The sequence below is a fragment of the Chiloscyllium plagiosum genome, chromosome 29 (assembly GCF_004010195.1).
Source record: "Chiloscyllium plagiosum isolate BGI_BamShark_2017 chromosome 29, ASM401019v2, whole genome shotgun sequence".
Lineage (NCBI taxonomy): Eukaryota > Metazoa > Chordata > Chondrichthyes > Orectolobiformes > Hemiscylliidae > Chiloscyllium > Chiloscyllium plagiosum.
In genome coordinates, this window is record NC_057738.1 from 10113580 (window position 1) to 10137630 (window position 24051).

At 41.4% G+C, this 24051-nt stretch overlaps 1 protein-coding gene across 1 annotated transcript in view; it reads right to left on the bottom strand.

Annotated features, from left to right (window-relative positions):
* Window positions 1-24051, bottom strand: part of LOC122564372 (probable thiopurine S-methyltransferase) — a 66175-nt gene that overhangs the window by 32051 nt on the left and 10073 nt on the right. Inside the window, exon 3 of the mRNA XM_043719153.1 lies at window positions 2697-2789. Within this exon, the coding sequence (XP_043575088.1) occupies window positions 2697-2789 (93 nt within the window). The remainder of the gene's footprint in view (window positions 1-2696; window positions 2790-24051) is intronic.

The window sequence follows — 24051 nt, forward strand, 5'->3', positions numbered from 1 at the left end:
AACATGTTTTTTACACACATGGAAGTTAACAATGGAAGTCCTCCCCTCCCTCTCCATACCTCAACCCCATACATCTTTACACAAAAGATGGATTTACCCCTCACCCAGAAAAAAGAACCGTGAAATAACAGATAATTACCAAACTGATATAATATTAAACAAACCAAATTTTACACCAAAGAATATCAAGCCCGTAGGATCAGAAACCACAAAAGGGAAAAGAACAAAGAATCAGAAGAAAAAAATTATGCCGTTGTTCGAAAACATCTTTTCCTCTTTCCCCCTTGGTGCAAGCTAAATATTTCAGAGAGTTCACAAATTCTTCTGCTTTTTCCGTCGAGTCGAGGTTACTGACAGATCCTCCATAATTAAAATGCAATACAGCCAGGTACCTCAGAGAATACGGAATATTTAAGTCCCGTATTTTATTCTTATCAAAAGGCTTCCTCTTCTTTATTATGGCCCCAGAAAAGTCTTGAAAAAACATTATTCTCGAACCTTTGTATACCAGAGTGTGTGGATCTCTTCCAGTCTTCTGGATATTTCTTTTATTAACTGCTTTTCTTTGGAATCGCACCAGGACCGGGTGGGGGCACTGATCCAACCTGGACCTGCGCATCGCAATCCAGTGGAGGCGATACGTAGGGATCCCAGTGTAACTGCTCCAGAAGTGGGGACGAGGTCACATAAGATCACACTGTATACAGACGACACTCATGTCTTCTTATCAAACCCAACAGTCTCAGTGCCACACCAGACACAAAGCATCAATCTATTTGGTGGCTTCTCGGGTTATAAGATCAATTTTGCGAAGTCAGAGGCCTTGGCCATGGGTGGTCTCCCAAGAGTGCCTGATCCTGAGGGCGGAACTCGGTTCCCCTTTAGATGGTCGCAGAATGGCTTTCTCTACTTAGGTATACTTAGTACTCCCATTTTTGATCAACTACTTAAAGCCAATTTTGCCCATTTATTCAACAGAATAAAGCAGGACCTTCGTAGATGGAAGGCGCTTCCAATCTCTTGGTTAGGTCGGATAGCCCTCATTAAAAAAATGAACACTCTGCACCGCCTGTTGTATATTATTTGAACGCTTCCTATGCTTTTTACTAAGCAAATATTTAGAAGACTGAACGGCTGGTTCAGCTCTTTTATCTGCTATCACAAGTGTTCCCTAATTAAATTGACTAAATTGAAGTTACCTTGCAGACTAGGAGGACTAGGCCTCCCAGTTATCAAAAACTATCAGTAAAGCTGGTTGCTATCTCACATGAACGATTGGCCCGGGGGGGGCTCACTCACTTTGGTTGGACATTGAAGCATCTCAGGCAAGGTGCCCCCTTATTAGCTTGCTGTTCTTAGACAAAATGAGAACAGTTAAAGAATATTGCCATAACCCAATAGTCATTAATAATGTCAAAGTGTGGAGGGCAATGTGCCAGGGTGAGGATTGAAGGCCTGTGACCAGCAGTGCTGGGTCCTCTGCTTTTTGACATTTATGTAAATGATTTGGATGTGAATGTAGGAGTAAGTTTGCAGAAGACACCAAAATTGGACGTGTAGTGGACAGTGAAGAAGGTTATCCCACAGTACATCAGGAGCATGATCAGACAGGCCGATGGGCTGAGGTGGGCAGTTGGAGTTTAATTTTGATAAATGTGAGGCATTGCATTTTAGCAAGGCTGATCTGGGCAGGATTTAGACACTTAATAGAAGTGGCCTGGGGAGTATAGCTGAGCAAAGAAATGTTGGGGTTCAGGTTCATAGCTCCTTGAAGTTGCAATGGCAGGTAGAAGACAGGGTAGTGAAGGCGGCAATTTGGTATACTTGCCTTTATTAGTCTGTGCATTGAGTATAGAAATTGGGATATCATGTTGAGGCTGTTCAGGACATTGGTTAGGCCACTTCTGGAACACTGCCTTCAATTCTGGTTTCCCTGCCTCAGGAAGGCTGTTTTTAAACTTGAAAAGCTTCAGAAAAGATTTAAAAGAATATTGCTGGGTTCAGAAGGTTTGAGGTATAGGGAGAGGCTGAACAGGCTGGGGGTATTTGCCCGTGAGCGTCGAAGGCTGAGGGATGACCTTGTATAATCATGAAGGGCATGGACAGGGTGAATAACCAAGCTCTTTTTTCCATAGTAGGGGAGTCCAAAACTAGAGGATATAGGTTTAAGGGGACAAGGGCAAGATTTAAAAGGGATCTAAGGGGCAACTTTTTCATGCAGAGGGTGCCAGAGGAAGTGCTGGAGGCTGGTACAATAACAAAGTTTAAAAAGCATTTAAAGAGATATAGGCCGAAGCTGGCAAATGGGGCGACGTTAATTTAAAATATCTTGTCTGCGTGGGCAAGTTGGTCTGAAGGGTCTGTTTTTGTGCTGTACAACTCTAAATGGCTCCTGCAAACCTGTAGTTGATAAAGTCCCCCTTTGCCTCACATTCATATCCATTTTGTCCTTACTTGCTCCTGTCTTCCCATCACAGACCAACCTTTCCTTTGGACCCTTCTTCACTTACTTAAAACCTGGCTTCACGAGTATTCCCCAGTATCTTAAGAAAGGTCACTAGTCTGAAATGTCAAGATGGTTTCTCTTGCCTCTACATAACAGGCAGCATCTGTGCACTTCCAGTATTTTAAGCACATATTTTGAACAACTAGAAAAACATTTTAAAGCTAAATTTTCAAATGAAGAATTTACTCACCATTTCATATCTACTGACTTTCCACACAGGGGCACAAAAATACGGATTTGTTTCCTCCCATGTAGAATGATGCTCAAGTATTTCTGCAACAATCTATAAAAATAAAAGTAAATTCTGAAGAACAAAATATTTTACTAAAACAATGTTTCCAATATTGGAACATTATCAAAACTGATCAAATGAAGGAAATCTATGTTGGGCCAGTGAATTAATGAACTCAGTAGTTAAACGACTAACTCAAACTGACACAAGGCTTGAAGAAACATGGATGTAAAAAGAACTAGTGTTAAAAAAAACAAAGAACGAGAAGGCAATGGCAGAAGTTAGGAGAAATATTGAAAGCAAAAAATGCAACAACATAAACATCAGGAAAAAAAAGTGTGCAGTAACTTAGGAACAAAAAGAACATGGGGTATAATAACATACAAACTTAAGAAATTGAAAATGTTGGCCATTCAACCACTCAATACAATCAGGGTTGATCTGATTGTGGCTTTAACACTACTTTCCTGTTGCCTACCAGTGTCCAAGGATGTGCAGACTAGATGGATGAGCCATGGGAAATGCAGGGTTACAGGGATAGAGTAGGGCAGTAGGTCTGGGTGGGAAACTCTGAGGCTCGGTGTTGACTCTATGGGCCAAATGGCCTGGCTCCACACTGTAGGGATTCTATGAAGTCATTGTCTGCTTTACAAATCTTCTTCCCAGAGTGGATAACCACACATTTGCCCACATTCCACTCCATTTGTTTTTACTGGTTCCCAAATCTGTCTATATCCATTTGCAGACAACTTGTATCCTCTTCCAACGTAGTTTCCTATTATCATGACATCAACAAAATCAGCAAAAATAAAGTCAGTCCCTTCAAGTCAGGACCCGTGGACACAGCCTTAGAATTAGAGGGGGTCATTTCAGAACAGAAATGCGGAGGCATTTCTTCAGCCAGAGAGTGGTGGGCCTGTGGAATTCATTGCCACGGAGTGCAGTGGAAGCCGGGACGCTAAATGTCTTCAAGGCCGAGATTGATAGATTCTTGTTGTCTCGAGGAATTAAGGGCTACGGGGAGAACGCTGGTAAGTGGAGCTGAAATGCGCATCAGCCATGATTGAATGGCGGAGTGGACTTGATGGGCCGAATGGCCTTACTTCCACTCCTATGTCTTATGGTCTTATGGTCTTCAACCAAGTCATTGACATTGATCATAAATAATGAAGCCTCATCTTTGATCCCTGTGGTACTATTATGAATAGACGTTAAACAAAATCTAAGAGACAAAGGATAGAACATTGCAGTGGGTCACGATTCAAAAATTGTGCCAAAAAGGCGCAGAAGTCCAGCAAGGCATACCCCACATTGGGAACAACTCGCTACATTTTAAACATAATTTCCAGGTTGTGCGGTGAGATTCTTGCTAGGCAGTAGAAAATTGTTTGTTAAAGGGGATTATTGATTATGAACAAGCTTATTAACTGCACGTCTCACTTCATTAATATTCAGCTATCTATTGTATGATCTGCTGTAAGCAAATCGGATACAAAATTCTCGACATGGAAGTCAGTGCGAGTACCTGGTGACTTCAGTTTACTGCTTGTCCAAAAAACCTCCATGTTGGACACTAGGCAACATCTCAACAACTCTATGCACACTGGCCACATGTAACCGATGTTTACATACAGCGACGTCAGAAATGTGCCAGATTCTAGGAACCCACATGGCAAATTTCAGATCTACTGAAAGTATGCTTCTGCACTTCAATACTGCACCGCAGGTGCAACGGCGACTATCATTGTAATGCTACATGCAAAGTCACTTTGCGACACAGCTCAAGGACGAGTTCAAGCTGCATCAGTGGATTGTTGACTGGCTCTCATGGTGCTCATTCACTTTCAGCCTACCTGGATACTCACAGCATCCCTGCCTTCCCTTGCCTTGCCTTTTTAGAGTCATACAGCACACAAGCAAGGCCCTCAGCTGAACTCGTCCATGCCAACCACGTTCTGAAACTGAACTCGTCCCATTTGCTTGTGTTTGGCCTAGATCACTATAAATAGTTCCTATCCACATACATGTCCAAATATCTTTTAAATGTTGTAATTACACCAGCCCCTACCACATCCTCAGGCAGCTGGTTCAATATACACACCATTCTTTGTGAAAAGATTGCCCCTCAGGTCCCTTTTAAATCTTTCCCTTCTCACCCTAAACGTACACCCTCTAGTTCTGGACTCCCATACCCTGGGTAAAAGACCTTGGCAGTTCACCTTATCTATGCCTTTTATGATTTTATAAACCTCTACAAGGTCAATCCTCAGCCTCCTACACTGTAGTAAAAATAAGTCCCAGCCTATCCAGTGTCTTTTAACTCAAACCTCCCAGTCTTGTTAACATCCTTGTAAATCTTGTTTTGCACCCTTCCCTGTTTAATAACATAATTCCTGTAGCAGGGTAACCAGAATTGTACACTCTACTCCAAATGTCGCCTTACCAATGCCTTGCACAGCTGTCACATGACTTTCCAACTCCTGTACTTTGACCAATGAAGGCACGCATGCCAAATGCCTTCATCACTAACCTGTCTACCTGTGACACTATTTTCAAGGGACTATGTACTGACACCCCTAAATCTTGCATGTTCAATATCATTCCCCAGGGCCCAAACAGTAACTATTTGTGGCCTACCTTTTCATAGAATCCCTACAGTGTGGAAAAAGGTCCTTCCGCCCAAGTCCACACCGACCCTCCGAAGAGTAACCCACCTCGACCCATTCCCCTACATTTATTCCTGACTAATGCACCTAACCTACACCATCCTGAACGCTATGGGCAATTTAGCATGACCTGCAGACCTTTGGATTGGGGAGGAAACCCACGCAGACACAGAGAGAATGTGCAAACTCCACACAGAGTCGCCCAAAACTGGCTTCGAACCCAGGTCGCTGGCGCTGTGAGGCAGCTGTACTAACCACTGTGCAATTGTGTCGCCAACTAGTTTGTCTTATCAAAATGCAACACTTCAAATTTATTTAAACTAAACTCCATCTGCAATTCCTCAGCCCACTGGCCCAGTTGATCAAGAACCCATTGTATCTTTACAGAACCTTCTTCACTGTCCAGTACACCATCCACCCACTACTTATAACTTTCCAACCACAATTCCAACTTTCAGTCTTCTATATGTTAACCAATCTATACTAAAATACTACCCTAGTACTGTGAGCTAAATCTTATTAAATACTTCTAGAAATCTAAATACAGATGTACTGATTCCCAATTATCAACTGTGATTTTTATGCCTTCAAAGAACTTTAGCAAATTTGTCAAACATGACTTCCTTTTCACAAAACCATGGTAACTCGGTTTGTGATTTTCTTTTAATTTGATATCACCCTTAGCTTTTTGTTAGGTCTTTGTTGAAAGGTATGAAATATTTACAAACATCAATGATTATATGACTCTATATAAACATTGCAATTAGGAACTGTATTAGGATATTCAGCCTTTCGAATCTGCCATGCCATCCAACAGAATCATAATTAATCTAAAAATCCCCACGGATGAGGCCCGTGGGAACACCGCCCATCTTGTACATGGCAGGTACTCATGTGACTCAGTCAACATTGTCTATCTTATACGTTGCAGGAAGGATGCCCAGAGGCATGGTACATTGGGGAAACCGAGCAAAGGCTACGACAACGGATGAATGGGCACTGCACAACAAACAGACAGGAGGGTTCCCTCCCAGTTGGGGAACACTTCAGTGGTCCAGGACATTCAGCCTCGGACCTTCGGGTGACCATCCTTCAAGGTGGACTTCGGGACAGGCAGCAGAGAAAAGTAGCCGAGCAGAGGCTGATAGCTAAGTTCGGTACCCATAGGGAGGGCCTCAACCGGGACCTTGGGTTCATGTCACATTACAGGTGATCACCATTGCACTATACACACACACACACACACACTCTCTCACGGACACAGGTACACATAGACGCGCACACAGACACCCACACAGACACCCTTATAGACACACACACTCCCACACTCACACATTCTCGCTTTTTAGATTAGAATCAATCTAAACATCATGGCATAGACAGAGAACACAGGGGGCCAATACCTTCAACATATTGTCTAGCTATCACCATTGTTAACAGCTAACCCGAAAATGCAACTTTAAAAAAAAGGGTTTTGTGATTTACACATGAAAGAAGTGAAACTATCACTGTATTCTAACAGATGAAAGGCTTAACAGACAATCAATTTTTCAATGTATAATTTCAGTTACATCACACTGTAAATTTTTGCTATAAATTCTGTGTTACGATTGAGCCCTCCACTGTCACCTGAAGGAACGTCGCTCCGAAAGCTAGTGTGCTTCCAATTAAACCTGTTGGACTATAACCTGGTGTTGTGTGATTTTTAACTTTGTACATCCCAGACCAACACCGGCATCTCCAAATCATAATTAATCTGTTTGTGTTCCAGATTCCATATTCCTATCTACTCCTAATTTGATTGTCATCCCTAAGGAGAATCTGTCAACATTAGTCTTAAAATATTAAATGTCTTCACTTTCATCACCTTCTGGGATAAAGTTCACACAGAAAAAAAACTCTCATCTCTCTTTGGCGGTGAAGGATTGCTTTTCAGACTGGATGCCTATGACCAGTGTGCCACAAGGATCAGTGCTGGGTCCACTACTTTTTATCATGTATATAAGTGATTTGGATGCGAATATAGGAGGTATAGTTAGAAATTTTGTAGATGACACCAAAATTAGAGTTGTAGTGGACAGCAAAGAAGGTGACCTCAGAGTATAACAGGATCTGGATCAGATGGGCCAATGGCCTGAGGAGTGGCAGATGGAGTTTAATTTAGATAAACATGAGGTGCTGCATTTTGGAAAGGCTAATCAGGGTAGAGCTTATACACTTAATGGTAAGGTCCTGGGGTGTGTTGCTGAATAGAGAGTCCTTGGAATGCATGTTCATTGTTCCTTGAAAGTGGAGTTGCAGGTATAGGATAGTGAAGGTGGTGTTTGGCATGCTTGCCTTTATTGATCAATGCTTGAGTACAGGAGAAAGTGAGGACTGCAGATGCTGGAGATCAGAGCTGAAAATGTGTTGCTGGAAAAGTGCAGCAGGTCAGGCAGCATCCAAGGAACAGGAGAATCGACGTTTCGGGCATAAGCCCTTCTTGAGTAAAGGAGCTGACATTGGTTAGGCCACTTTTGGAATACTGCATGCAATTCTAGCCTCCCCACTATAGGAAGGATGTTGTGAAACTTGAAATGGTTCAGAAAAGATTTACAAGGATGTTGTCAGGATTGAAGAGTTTGAGCTACAGGGAGAGGCTGAATGGGCTGGGACTATTTTCCCTGGAATGTCAGAAGCTGACTGAGGGGTGACCTTATAGAAGCTTATAAAATCACCAGGGACATGGATAAAGTGAATAGACAGGGTCTTTTTCCCATGGTAGAGGAGTCCAAAACTAGAGGACTTAGGTTTAAGGTGAAAGGGGAAAAATTTGAACGGGACCTAAGAGGAAACATTTTCACACACAGGGTGGTGAGTATATGGAATAGCTGCTCGAGGAAGTGGTGGAGGCTAGTAGAATTACTACATTTAAAAGGCATCTGGTTGGGTATACGAATAAGAAGCGTTTTGAGGGATATGGGCCAAATGCTGGATTTATTTAGGAGATCTGTTCAGCATGGATGAGTTGGACCAAAGGGTCTGTTTCCATGCTGTATATCGCTATGAACCAAAAAAGGTAACACCCAATGTTATAGCAACGCCTTCAAGTTCTGGACTGACACACAAGAAAGAACATCCTTTCAATGTTCACCTTGTCAGGATCAGTAAGGGTTTTAAACAATTGAATCAAATCCCCTACACTGTTCTAAACACAGTAAAAATAAACCCAGCCTGTGCAACTTATCCTCATTAAATATCCCAGTTATTCCTAGTATCAGTCCAGTAAACACCCCTGAACCATGTCTAAAACATTTTCATCCTTTATTAAATTAAGAGACCAAATTGCACATAATGATGCAGTTTCCATAATGCCTTGGTTTAACATGAATATAACACCCTGACTTTTAATGAACTTCTATCTTCCTATTTTGACTCTATTTTTTCTCCCAATTTTCAAGTCTCTTCTCACCCACATTCATGATTGTTCTGAAGGTTGTTGTTAGTTCCATGATTTTCTAAGTCCAGCCCAGAATGGACTTGTAATCCCTCTTTACCTCCACCCCCATCAAGAGAGGTTTCTTCCTTAAAGAGAGGTCTGGACAATCTCCTTAGATTACTATCCTCCTCTACCTTACTGAGCTTCTTCTCATTTGAAGAATGTTTTATTTAACATACTTTTTCCAAGTAAAGGATGTGTCTATGGGTATCCAATTGGATTCCAGTTATTACTCACAAAGAAATAGATATGCGGAACATTCATTGTTCCACTTCTGCTTGGGGTCCCTGTTGCATTGCTGACTGCATCCATGCCAATTCCTACTCTCATTCAGAATTGAAAAGGTAATCAATTTTCTTTCCATTTCTGCCCTCCTCTCATTTTCACCTCATTCAGCTCTGACTTCTCCACTTCCATTTCTGGGGACAGGCTGTCCACTAATATCTCATGCAAACCTATTTACTCCCAGTTACCTCGACTATGTTACCTCTCATTCTGCTTCCTGCAAGGATTCCATTGCATTCTCCCTGCTCTCTGCCACATCACTAAATCACAGAAGTGTTAAGGATCCTTCTTCTCTCCAAAGAGGTTGCCAGATATGTTGACTCTCTCCAGCAATTTCTGTTTTTCTTTCACACCTACATAGTTTCTCTTATTTAGACTTAAAGTTCCAGTCTTAGACTCAATCTTCTTTCAATTGGATATTAAATTTAATCATAATGTCGTTGCTCTTACCTGGAGTTTCTTTACTCTGAAGTCATTAGTTAACCCTGTCAGATCACACAAAACTAAGTATAAAATGTGTTCTCTGTTCAATTCTAAGAACATAGTACAATGTCAAAAGCATCCTATGAACTCCTTATTTATGCTACTTCTGGTCAATCTGACATTTCCAATTGAAATGTAGATTTAAGTCATCCATCATTGTTGTTGTCCCTTTATTACAAGCATCAATTTAATTCTTGCACACATTGTCCTATATTGTGGTTGTTAGAACTCCTGCAGACCACTCCCACAAGTAGCTTCTTTTCTCTATTATTTCACATCTCAACCTAAAACAATTTTACATCCCCATCGCCTGAAGCAAGGTCATCTCTAACTATTACACCAATGCTATCCTTGATGGACAGTATAATCGTTCCACCTTTAGTTGGCTTTCTTCAATTCTGGAAATATTCTGGACAAAGCCCTTGTCATCCTACACACTGCAAGGGCTATCAGCTCCTATTTATTTACTTCAAATGTGAACTATCAATTTGTTTACTTTCTTAAGAATGCAACACACATTCAGACACAGAGTATTTAGTTATCGTTGTACGATCAAATCTTGACAATAGGAATATTCCTAGCTTTGTTTTATTTTGGTCACTTTGCTGCTATTCTTTGACCTTCACATCCAGTACTGCTACTTTCTTCTTACCTTGTCTTTTACCATATCTTACCACATTTTATCCCTTGCCCTTACTATTTGTTAAAAAAAAAAACTCTATTTTCCTAGTTATGCAGTTCATATCAGAACTGGTCATAGCACAGTCCAAGTGCAGATGATCCCAATTGCAAAGCTCCCATTTCCCCCATTCCTGGTGCCAGTGCATCATGTATTGGAGTCGACTTCTCCCATACTGGTCCTTGTATTCAACTTTTTAATTTTATGTACCCTGTTCTCCTTAAATATCTGCCACTACTTTTCAACTTGTTTCCTTTTAACCTATTTACCCAGTTACTTCAGCAAACTCAGACTTCAATTGTGTTAACTTTAATTTACAAGTGGCAGGAAAAGAATAATGCTATGGTTCTGAGATGACTCTAATCAAAATAAACACCTGTGCACAACGATTTTGTATGTATTACCAGCAGCCATTCATGTAGACATCACATGGCAGTTGTAATACACAGATGAGAGATACAGGAGATACATTTCAATTTCACAACTTGGATAATATAAATTTTTGGATACATGCCATTTTGGTCAACAGAATTACAAAGTATTTGTGAGGAAAATAATGAAAAATTTGTAGATTAAGATTGTTGATAAATGCTATTGGTTAGATTTCAACATGGGCCTAGTCCAAAAATGCTGATTGCCCTTGTTTGCATCATAGAGCCATGGTGTCATACGGAAACAGACCTCTCGGTACAACTTGTCCATACTAGGTTTCCTAGACTAAACTAGTCCCATTTGCCTGAGTTTGGGCCATATTTCTCTAAACCTTCTCTGTCCATATACCTGTTCAAATGTCTTTTAAATGTTGTAACTGTACCCACACCTATCACTTCCTCTGGTAGTTTTTTTCCACAAAAGAACCACCCTCTGTAAAAATGTTGCCTCTCAGGTCCCTTTTAAATAGTTCCCCTCTCACCTTAAAATCATGCCCTAGTTTTGAACTCCCTTACCCTAGGGAAAAGACCTTTGTCATTCACCTTATCTATGACCCTTATAATTTTATAAACCTTGAGAAGGTCATCCCTCCAGTGAAAAACGTCCTAGCCTATACAGCCTCTCCCTATAACTCAAACCCTACAGTCCCAGTAAAATCCGTCTAAATCTTTTCTGCACCCTCTCCAATGTAATAGTATCCTTCCAATAGCAGGGTGACCAGAACTGTACACCATTCTGCAAAAGTGATCCAATCAACATCCTGTACAACTGCAAATGACATTCAAACTCCTATACTCAATGGTCTAAGCAATGAAGGCAAGGATGATTCTTCACCACCCTGTCTACTTGTGAACCAAATTCCAAAGAATTACATACCTAATCCCTAGAATCTTGCTGTTCAACAATACTACCCAGGACTCTACCAATAACTGTCTTACTGAAATGCAACACCTCACATTTATCTAAATTAAAATCTATCAGCAATTCCTCAGCTGTTGGCCCAATTAATCAAGATACCTTTGTAGTCTTTAGATAACCTTCTTCTCTGTACTTTACCAACAATTTGGTGTCATCCACAAACTTACTACCTATGCCTCCTACATTCTCATCTAAATTGTTTCCATAAATGACAAACAATAGTGGACCCAGCACTGATCCCTGCAGAATACTGCTGGTCACAGGCTTCCAGTCTGAAAAACAACCCTCCACCACCACCATCCTCTGTCTCTAAATGTCAAGCCAATTTTGTATCAAACTGGTAAGGTCTCCCTGAATCCCATGTGATCTAACCTTACTAACCACTCTATCAGCGGATCTTTTTCAAATGCCTTACCCAGATAACATCTACTGCTCTCTCTTCACTTCTTGGTCACCTTTACAAAAAAAAATCAATCAAGTGTGAGAGATCAGATTTCCCACGCAAAGATATGCTGACTATTCCTAATCAGTTCTTGCTTCTATAAATGCATGTAAATCCTGTCTCTCAGAATTTTCTCCAACAACTCACCCACCAATGAAGTTAGACTCACTGATTTAGAGTTCTCCAGCTTCTCCTTGCAGCCTTTCTTAAATAAAGACACAATATTAGCCACCCTCCAGTCTTCCAGCACATCACCCGTGGCTGTAATGAAAAAAATGCCTGTGCTGGGAGCCCCTCAGTGTTTTCCCTAGCTTCCCACAATGTCCTTGGTTACACTTGATCAAGTCTATAGCTATCTTCATGTTTTTCTAAGACCTCCAGCACCTCCCCTTTTGTAGTGGGGCCAACTACATACTGATTGAGATTTCTTTCCTGAACAGACATAACAAATTCCTCCCCATCCAGGCTCTTATTACTATGACAGTCCCTGTCTGTTTGAACAGTTAAAATCCCTTACTATTACAACCCTATTATTCTTACACATATCTGAGATCTCTCCACATATTTTGCTCCTCACTTTCCCATTGACTATTAACGGTCCTATAACCCAGTTCCATTGAGATGATCATCCTCTTCTTATCTCGGAGTTCCATCCATATAGCTTCACTAGACAATCCCCCAGGTATATTCATTCTAAAGTATTGCCATGAAGTTTTCCCTAATCAAAAACGTCACTCCCTGTCCTCTTACTTCCCCTTCTATCCAACCTACAGCATTTGTATCCCATTATATTGAGCTGTCAGTCCTGTCCCTCCTTCTAACATGTTTCAGTAATAGCTATGCTTTCCAAGTCCCATGTTCCCATACATGACCCAAATTCATTCGCTTTACCTGTCGGACCTCCTGCATTGAAATAAATACTATCATTCTTCAGAGTGATCTCATTCTCTGACGTGTTCTTGTCTGTCTTGACTAATTGATTTGCTTTCTTTAACTTGCAAACCATCATCAGCTTTCTCTCTATTCTCACTGCAGCTTAGGATCCACCCAACTTCCCTCCATACATTCCTCCCAAGCAGCAATAGCAAATCTCTCTGCTAGGACATTGGTCCCCATCCAGTTCAAGAGAAATCCATCCCTTTTGAACAGGTCTCTTCTGCCGCAAAAGAGATCTCAATGATCCAAAAATCTGAATCCTTGCTCCCTGCACCATCGCCTTAGCCACTCACTCTTTTGTCTTATCTTCCTATTTCTACTCCACTAGCACTTGGCACCAGAATTAATCCAAAGATTACCAACTTTGAGGCCCTGCTTTGTTAACCTCCTACCAAACTTCCCATATTCACTCTGCAAAACTTCACCCTTTCTCTACCTATATCATTTGAAGCAATGTATACAATCAACTTCAGCTGCTCACTCTTTCCTTTGATAACTTGCTGAAATTGCTCCAAGACGTTCTTGACCCTGGCACTAGGCAGGCATTACACCATCTGAATTTTCAATGACTTCACAATTGCCTGTTTGTGCCCCTGACTGAAGAGTTCCCTCTAAAAACTGTTCCTTTGAACCTTTTGTTAAGTGGGGTTTGTCAAGATCCAGTCACAGTGCCCAAGACCTCGCTGCTACTGTTATTTTTCTCTGAGGCGTTAACCCCACAACACATTTGTTGGTGAGGGATAACCACAGGAGACTCCTGCATTACCTTACTTCTTCTCCTGACAGTCACCTGTTTATCTGACTGAACCCCTCTGACCACTACTCTAAAACTAATCATCGCAATCTGTGCCTCCTGGATGCTTCACAGTAACTTCAACTGGTTCTGCAGTTGATCCAAACAGTCTGTCATGAAACATATCCAAACAGAGTTTCCATGGACAGGAGGAACATACCACTCCACTGACTGCCATCTTTGCCCCATAAAAGTTAGCTAATATAGACTAAAATGACCTGCACTTTGTTCAAATTCAGCAATTACACATTGTTGCTGATGACACGCTGTGCTCGATGAACATATATTATAAGGCCTACAAGAAGCTCTAAATACGATTTTTCAAAATGTCTACCCTTCCCTTACTTGCAGTTTTAAATTTTGAGTATGCAAAATAGAAAAACAAAGGAAGATTTAAATTCTTAAATTTCAACACTTAGCTTAACTCTCAGAAACTGAAACAGCCTCCTTCTCAGACCTTCTTTCAGGCAGCGATTCTAGGCAAACGCTCAGGCCTTTGAGACTCTGAGTGAAGGTATGCCAATCCCTCAGACTCTAATTTAGCCTTTCAAATAGTGAATTCAAGAACCTTGGTCCTCATCAGTATTCCACTGCTACCGCTGCTGTTAAGGAACCCTGATAACCACGTGAAACATATCACTGAGCTCTATCCAATACTAAGATGATACCTCTCTGGAATCAGTGCTCTGGCTGCAATTGAGAATCCAAAAACATCAACTTGTTTCAGACAATACGTTCTTTTAATATGCATTAAGGTGGTGTGAAACACATTGTTCCCAAGTGCCACTTTAGGACATAATGGAAAGGAGCCTGAATTGCAAACACTCCATTTTCCATCAATTTAACTGATAAGTTCTCATTTAATTTGTGAGGCCAGGAGAAGCAGGATTGTCCTCTAGTTTACACTAAAGAAAATTTGGGCTAACCTTACCTCTCCCAAACAGCCACTTTATAGCCCAGATTGCTTCCAAGTTTCACAAAATCATGCAACAGAGAACCAGGAGGTTTCCCCCAAGGCAGGTAGTTCGTTCTGGCTAAAAGGCCAAATGGGTGGCTCACATTCCAAATAGCTGATCACCAAATAGTCAAATCTAACCCAATATTAATATGCTTACAGTGAGCAATGAATGGATTTTTGGATAAACAGAAAGGGAAGGCTCCTTGGATAGGCCCTTCAACAACAATCTATTCACGAATACAAGAACAGAAGAAAGCCATTCATCTCCTTTGATCTATTCTGCTATTCAATGAAATCATGGGTGATGTGCAACCCAACTCCAATGTAAAATTATTGTGATTTTCAGGCATGAATAATGTAAAGTCAAATCAGTTCTGAAGTCTTCTGATTGTGGGCAGCATGGTGGCACAGTGGTTAGCACTGCTGCCTCACAGCGCCAGAGACCCGGGTTCAATTCCCGCCTCAGGCGACTCTCTGGGTGGAGTTTGCACATTCTCCCCGTGTCTGCATGGGTTTCCTCCGGGTGCTCCGGTTTCCTCCCACAGTCCAAAGATGTGCAGGTCAGGTGAATTGGCCATGCTAAATTGCCCGTAGTGTTAGGTAAGGGGTAAATGTATGGGTGGGTTGCGCTTTGGCAGGTCGGTGGGGACTTGTTGGGCCTAAGGGCCAACATTGTAATGTAATCTAATCTAAATCTAAAACCCTCAATGCTTCACTAGAATCTAACTGTAGAGGAGATCTGTGATTTTTCAAGTATTACATTGTGTGAAGAAGAATGGAATCAACATTCACCATTTATTAGTTAAAAAAAAAATTAATTCATTTCGTTAGTAGAAGTTAACATTATTGCTACATGCATATGATACATAGTAGAAGGTGGTGGTCACTAATCAGGTGGTCACTAATTTGGTCCATAAAAAAAATCCCAGAATAAATGTAGCAACTCCATGACAGCGAGCATGAAACTAATGGTAGGCAAGTTAGTTCGAAGAAATAATTCAGGAAAACATAAACTGTCCTTTGGGGAAATGTGAATTAAGGAAAATCAGCCTGGATTTATTAGAACCAAAAGTGTTTAACTAACTGCTTGCTTTCTCCAGTTCTCCTTTAAGCAGAGAAAGGTTAGGAGATTTGATACTGAAGTTCAAAATTATGAAGGCACCAGACAAAATAGTTTGGGAAAAACAAAATTGGGCAAAATCACGCGGGATCATGAACAACATGGCCGATGGTGAAAAAATTGGCAAGATTGCACGAAACATCCATTGAGACCTCTCTCAATATTGAGAGAAACCTGTGCCATCTTTTAGCTACATTCTGAACATTGAGTTGAGATTCTCATTAGGGAGCAGCAAACTGTTTATTACAAGGAATCATTACTTATTGTTCCTGACAATTCTCGACCTGGAAGTCATATCAGGTTCTCGATGTTTTTGGCTCACCATTTCCTCTAAAGGGCATCCATGTTAGACATCGGCACCAAAATCTCAGGGCATGCTTCACAGGTGCTAGCCAAATGCACCCACATCCATGAATATTGACAATGATATGTGTCAACTTCTAAGATTCCTCAAGGCACATCACCGATTCATTTTCAATACTCTTCTGCACTCCAGTACTGCATCTTGGGGTGCAATGGCAACTATCATTGTTATGCTGCAGCAAAGACACTTTGCGTTTAGGGATGCACACCCAGCTCAGGGACTGGACCATGGATGCATCTCTGAACTGTTTGTTTACTCCCTTAGTGCTCATCATTTAGCCTAACTGGAGGCACACTGTATCCCGGTCTTGCCCCTCACCCATAGTTACAAGGTTCACTGTACAATTGTTTAGCGCATGTGTAAAACCAGGAACACTGTCATGGTTTCCTGCAGTCCTCAGTCACATCGGGAGAGATAGCCCTTGGTCGGGGGTTCCTTGCACAGTAAATTAAAGGCATCCAGTACTTGGTCGGTCAGCTGCTCAAGGCAGTCAGAGTGAAGATCTCTCCACATAAGTGGTGAGGAGCCAGATATCAGGCAGTCCACCACTTGTGTGCTGACTCGGCTTATAAAAAAATTAATCCATGGGATGTGGGCGCAACTGGCTGGTCAGCGTTTTGCTTGTCTCTAGTTGCCCTTGAGAAGGTGGTGGTGAGCTGCTTTCTTGAACCACTGCAATTCACATGCTGTAGATTGATTCACAATGCCCTCAGGGAGGGAATTCCATGATTTTGATGCAGCGACAGGGAAGGAACAGCAATACATTTTTAAGTTAGAATGGCAAGTGGCTTGGAGTGGAACTTGCAGGTGGTCCCATATATCTACCACCCTAATCTTTCTAGTTGGAAGTGGTCATGGGTTTGGAAGGTAATGTCTAAGGATCTCGAGTGAATTTCTACAGTGCTTCTCGTAGATAGCACAGACTGCTGCTACTGAGCATGAGTGGTGGAGGGAGTGGATATGGTACCAGTCAAGCAGGCTGCTTGATCCTGGATGGTGTCAAGCTTCCTGAATGTTGTTGGAGTTGCATCTATTCAGGCAAGCAGTGAATTTTCTATCACACTCCTGGCTTGTAACTTGTAGATGATAGAAAGGCTTTGGGGAGGGAGGAGAAGAGTTACTCACCACAATATCCCTAATCTCTCACCCACTCTTGTAGTTATCATATTTATATGGAAAGACCAGCTAAGTCTCTGGTCAATGCTAACCCCAAGGTTGCTGATAGTGAAGGATTCAATGATGGTAAAACCATTGAATTTCAAGGGTCAGTGGTTAGATAGTCTCTTATTGGAGATGGTAATTGTGTGGCATTTGTGTGTTATGAACATTACTTCCCACTTGTGAAACCAAACTTGGATATTGGCTCAGATCTTTTCGAACTTGGACTGCTTCAGTATCTGGAGGAGATGTGAATGGTGCTGAACATGGTGCAATCTTTCACCTTATTGTGGTTTGTTTTCTTCCTGGAATGGGAGAGAGGAAGGTAGCATGGAAGATGAAAGTGGATAGCACAACTGTTACTTTGGTGAAGGTGGGAAGATGACCAGACTAGGCAAGATGCAGGTATGCAGGATTAGTGAGGTTGTGCGAGACATATCAAGTGAAGGATGATGTTGCAGACAATCATGAGAGTAGGAGAGCCTGACCTTTGGTGGGAGGTGGAAACAGTGTGAGTTATTGGAAATAATATGGTGGCACTTGCACCTCCACAGTACAGAAGATTATTGAGCTTCTTTCTATGCTACTGTGCATTCTTCCAAATGGACCAGATATCACTGACTCAGGGAGCTACTGTTGGCTAGGCTGGAACGGTCCGGTGTCATGACTTCCTCTTTCAGTCCTGACAGAAGAAAACGTAATGCTTCTGCACCACATCATCCAAAAGGATCTCCAGGTCTCTGTTTGCAACTTCAGCACCAATTTCCCCTACTCTGTAAAGTCCGGGCAGTTCTGGAATAATGGTGCATGTTGGATGCACAATGACCTTTTAAAGACTGTATTGGTGCCAGGTCTACCAAACAATTCCAGGATGGAATTGTTCCAGGAATGACAAATGGTAGAACTGAGTTCGAATTGAATTAGAATGGCACCATAAGGGGTGAGGTGGTTAATTAAGTGAGGCAGATTTGCTAAGATACCATGACAGCTCTTGCCAGGCTTTGTGGTGAAAAACTATCCAAGAAACTTTATGAAACTGATACTTAACCAAAAGAAATTCAGTCCACTGTTCCAATCTGTGATAAAGTTGAGAACCAGAGGACTGATTTAAGGTCCAAAAAGAACCAAACCATTAAAGAACCAAAACTTACAGAAGAAAAAAAACTTATTTTACAAATTAGCAAGTGATCAGGAACTAAAATGGACTAAATGAGAGTGTTATGGCTTTCGGGGGGGAATTGGATATTTATCTGAAGAGAGAAAAAATTGCAGGGCTAAGTGGTTGAAAATTGGAATGACAAATCACAGATGAAATCCAATATTAAGAAATACAACACTTTAAATGGCAACAAAAACATTCACAAATGTATTATTTAGTAGGAAAGAAAAACACTCATGGAAAATTGAAACACAGAGCTCTGACAAGGATCAAATTATAATTTTTTTAAGAATACTTGTTGGCAGGAAGTAATACAATCAAATGCCGGGATACCTGTAAGATCAGAATTCAGTCATTATCATAAAGTCATCCCATAATTTATTTAAATCAATGATACAAATGCACTTGAAATTTTTGCACCAAGAACAACTCAAGACTCAGTGAGACTACACTGGCTGAGCGAGTTTTCACCTATGAAAATGCTGATAAGAGATAGAGTCATAGAGATGTACAGCACGGAAACAGACCCTTCGATCCAACGTGTCCATGACGACCAGATATCCTAACATAATTTTGTCCCATTTGCCAGCACTAGGCCCACATCTCTCTGAAACCTTGCTTTTCATATACCCATCCAGATGCCTTTAAAATGTTGTACTTATTGCTGTGGTTCTGTTCGCCGAGCTGGAAGTTTTTGTTGCAAACGTTTCGTTCCCTGTCTAGGTGACATCCTCAGTGCTTGGGAGCCTCCTGTGAAGCGCTTCTGTGGTGTTTCCTCTGGCATTTATAGTGGCTTGTCCTTGCCGCTTCCGGTTGTCAGTTTCAGCTGTCCTCTGTAGTGGCCGGTATATTGGGTCCAGGTCTATGTGTTTGTTGATGGAGTTTGTGGATGAGTGCCAAGCTTCTAGGAATTCCCTGGCTGTTCTTTGTTTCGCTTGCCCTATAATGCCCTATAGTTGTACTTATACCAGCCTCTACCACTTCCTCTGGCAGCTCATTCCATTCATGCACTACCCTCTGTGTGTAAAAGTTGCTTCTGAGATCCCTTTTAAATTTCCCCCCTCACCACAAACCTATGCCCTCTAGTTCTAGACTCACCCAACCCAGGGAAAAGACTTTGTCTGTTTATCCTATCCATGTCCGTCACGATCTTATAAACTGCTGTAAGATCACCTCTCAGTCTGTAACGCTCTAGGGGAAAACAGCCCCAAGATATTCTGCTCCATCCTATAGCTCCAACCCTCCAACCCTGGCAACATCCTTGTAAATCTTTTCTGAACCCTTTCAAATTTCACAATATCCTTCTGATAAGAGGGAGACTAAAACTGCACTCAGCATTCCAAAAGTGGCCTCATCAATGACTGTACAGCGGAAACATGACCTCCCAACTCCTATACTCGATGCTCTGACCAATAAAGAGAAGCATATCCAATGCCTTCGTCACTATCCTATCTACTTGAGACATCAATTTCAAAGAACAATGAACCTGCACCCCAAGGTCTCTTTGTTCAGTAACGCTCCCCGGGACCTTACCATTAAATGTGCATCCTGGACTGATTTGCCTTTCCAAACTACAGCACCTCACATTTATCTAAATTAAACTCCAACTGCCACTCCTCAGCCCATTGGCCCACCTGATCAAGATTCCATTGTATTCCGAGCTAACCTTCTTTGCTGTCCATTACTCCTCCAATTTTGGTGTATTTTGCAAACTTACTAACTGTATCTCTTACGTTCACATCCAAATCATTGATATAAATGACAAAAAACAGTAGACCCAGCACTGATCCTTGTGGTACACGAATAGTCACAGGCCTCCAGTCTGAAAGGCGACAATTCACCGCCAAAGCGAGATGAGAAACCTTTTCTCTCAGATGGTTATGTGACTTTGGATCTCTCTGCCTCAGAAGTGGTGTCTTCTATATTCAAGCTAGTTCTATATCCAAATGGTTAGTTCTCCCTGTATTCCATGTGATCTTGCCTTGCTAACCAGTCTACCATGAGGAACCTTGTTGAACACCTTATTGAAGCCCATTTCGATCACATCCACTGCTCTTTCCTCATCTATCTTTTTTGTTACTTTGTCAAAAAACTCAACCAAGTTAGTGAGACATGATTTCCCATGCACAAAGCCATGTTGACTATTCTTAACCAATCCCTGTCTTTCCAAATATATATAAATCCCTCTGGATTCCTTCTAACAACCTTTCCACCATCAATGTCAGGCTCACTAGTCGATTGTTCCCTGGCTTTTCCTTACCACCTTTCAAAAGTAGTGGCATCATGTTAGCCAACCTCCAGTCTTCCGGCACCTCACTTACGACTATCTATGATACAAATATCTCAGCAAGGGGCCCAGCAATCACTTCCCTAGCTTCCCTCATAGCTCTAAGGTACACCCAATCAAGCCCTGGGAATTTATCTATCTTTATGCCTTTCAAAACATCCAGCACCTCATCCTCGGTAATATGGCCATATTTCAAGATGTTACCATCTATTTCTCCACATTCTGTCTCTTCCATGTCCTTCTCCACAATAAACACTGACGCAAAATACTTATTTATTTTCGCCCCCACCTCCTGCAGCTCCACACATAGGCTGCTTTGCTGATCTTTGAGGGGCTCTATTCTCTTCCTAGTTACCCTTTTGTTGTTAATGTATTTATAAAATACCTTTAGATTCTCCTTAATCTTATTTGCCAAAGCAACCTAATGTCTGCTTTTTGCTCTCCTGATTTCCCTCTTCTGTATATTCCTACTGCCTTTACACTCTTCTAAGGATTCATTTGATCTCTGCCGTCTACACCTGACATATGCTTACTTCTTTTCTTGACGAAAACCTCCATTTCTCTAGTCATCCAGCATTCCCTACACCTACCAGCCTTGTCTTTCACTCTGACAGAAACATACTATCTCTGGACTCTCGTTGTCTCATTTTTTTTAATAATATATTTTTATTAAGAAAAAATAGATTTTTAAATATTACAAATACAAAACAATGCAATTCAAACAGTACAAAAATAGTACAAAACTAAACTCAAATAATAAAAAAATTCCCCAACCCACCCTCCTATATCCCGTATAAACATATATAGAGAAGTACAAAATGAAAAAAACTAAACTAGCTATTTAATAAAATAAATAAATACCTAACAACAAACAAATAAATAGTAATAACTCAGCCCAGCCAAACAAAACACTCATACATTCACAGTTCCTCCTCCCTGGATATTGGACTCATGAAACACTATCGTTACGGCTATATAGAAGCCCTTGTTAGTGTGGCAGATAAATCTGTATCCAGGTATTTCAAAAAGGGTTGCCATGTCTTGTAAAAATTCTCAGTTTTGTGGTGTATCATATTTGTGAGAAAATCTAGGGGAATATGGTCCATAACAATCTTCCGCTAACCTGACAGGCCTGGGGGGTTTTCTGATATTCAACCTAGCAAGATATTCTTCCTTGCACAGAACGTAAGAATATTGAAAAGTATTTTCTTATGCACGTCTGCAGGAAATACAATGGGTAGGCCCAAAAAGAGCGAAATTGGGTCCTTCTCGACCCCTACACCTAAAATCCTCTCCACTGCACTCCAGTATGTTTGAAGCCTGTCACAAGACCAAAGACAATGGGTAAGAGTGCCTGTGCTGACCTTGCACTTGGGACATGCTGAAGATACCCAGATTTAAATTTTGACAAATGGTGTGGGGCTAAGTGGACCCTGTGGAGAATCTTCAACTGTAAAGCATGGGTTCTATTGCAAATCGATATCTTCCTTGCATTCTCCCAAATATCCTCCCATGTCTCTGAAGAAACTTCAACACCCAGCTCTCTTTCCCACATCTTGCAAAGTCGATCAGACTCATCTGAGGTGGCACCCCCCAATTGGTGATATCAAGTACTGACAGAGAGTGTACTCTTAGCCCTTAGTACCCCTCTTTCTATGTCAGATTTGTAGGGATCAGTCAAAAGTGTGGTCGTTTTTTGAATAAAATCCCAAACATGAAAGAAACAAAAGAGGTCTCTATTAGGTAACTCGTACTTCCATACTAACTGAACGAAGGACATCATTACATCTCCCTCAAATAAATCACCCATGCAAGATATACCCCAAGCTGCCCAACGTTTAAATCCTGAATCTATCATACCCGGTTGAAAACCCGGCATACCCACTAAAAGTGTAAACAAAGATGTTTTGCCAATATTACCTTCCCTCTGCCGAATTGCCCTCCATGCTTTAACGGTATTGATGACTATTGGGTAATGGCAATATTCCCTAACTGTCCTCACTTTGTCCAAAAACAGCAAACTGGTAAGGGGGCACCTTGCCTGGGATACTTTGTTATCTGGCCATATTGAAAGAGGGTACACACAAACCCAATCACTCACGTAGGTCAAAAGCGAGCTTAATTGGTAATTTTTAATGTCTAGAAGGTCTACTCCCCCCAATTTGTGAGGCAACTGCAGTTTGGCTAAGTTAATGAGGGGCCGTTTACAATGCCAGATAAAGGAGCTGAACCAACCGTTCAGTCTCCTAAATGTTTGTTTATTGAAAATCAGGGGAAGCATCCGTGTAGGGTATAGCAAACGAGGGAGAATATTCATCTTAATAAGTGCTATCCAACCCAACCGTGAGACTGGAAGTGTCTCCCATCTTTGGAGATCTTGTTTAATTTTTTCAAATAATTGAGTAAAATTGGCTTTGAACAGCCAATCCAGAAGTGGAGTAATGAATATGCCCAAATACACAAAACCCCCTGTGACCACCTAAATGGGAATCTATAGTCACTCTCAAGAGCCAACTCTTTCGTAAGACCACCCATAGGCATAGCCTCTGATTTAGCAAAATTAATCTTATACCCTGAAAAAGCGCCAAACACGTGAATGCATTGTATCAGGCAAGGCACTGAAACTGCTGGATTTGTCAAGAAAATTAGAACATCATCTGCATACAGCGAGATCTTATGTAATTTTGACCCCACTTCTGGAGCTGATATATTGAGATCCCCACGAATGGCCTCTGCCAACGGTTCAATCACCAACGTAAAAAGTAATGGTGAAAGGGGACAGCCCTGCCGGCTGCCCCTAGAAATATTAAAATTGCTTGATCATACCCCGTTGGCAATGACCACCGCGAGAGTACACTGTAGAGAACCTTTACCCATCTTACGAAAACTTCGCCCAGACCAAATCAGTCTAGAGTATAGAAAAGGTACGGCCACTCAACTCGGTCAAATGCCTTCTCTGCATTTAAAGAAATCACCAATCCCTGTATAGACTGCTGTTGGCATGCTTGAATTACATTAAGCAGCCTCCTAACGTTATTGGAGGATCTGCGACCCTTTATGAAGCCCGTCTGATCCTCTTTAATAATAGAGGGTAACACAGTCTCCAGCCTTAATGCAAGAGCCTTATAGAGGATCTTAAAGTCCACATTTAAGAG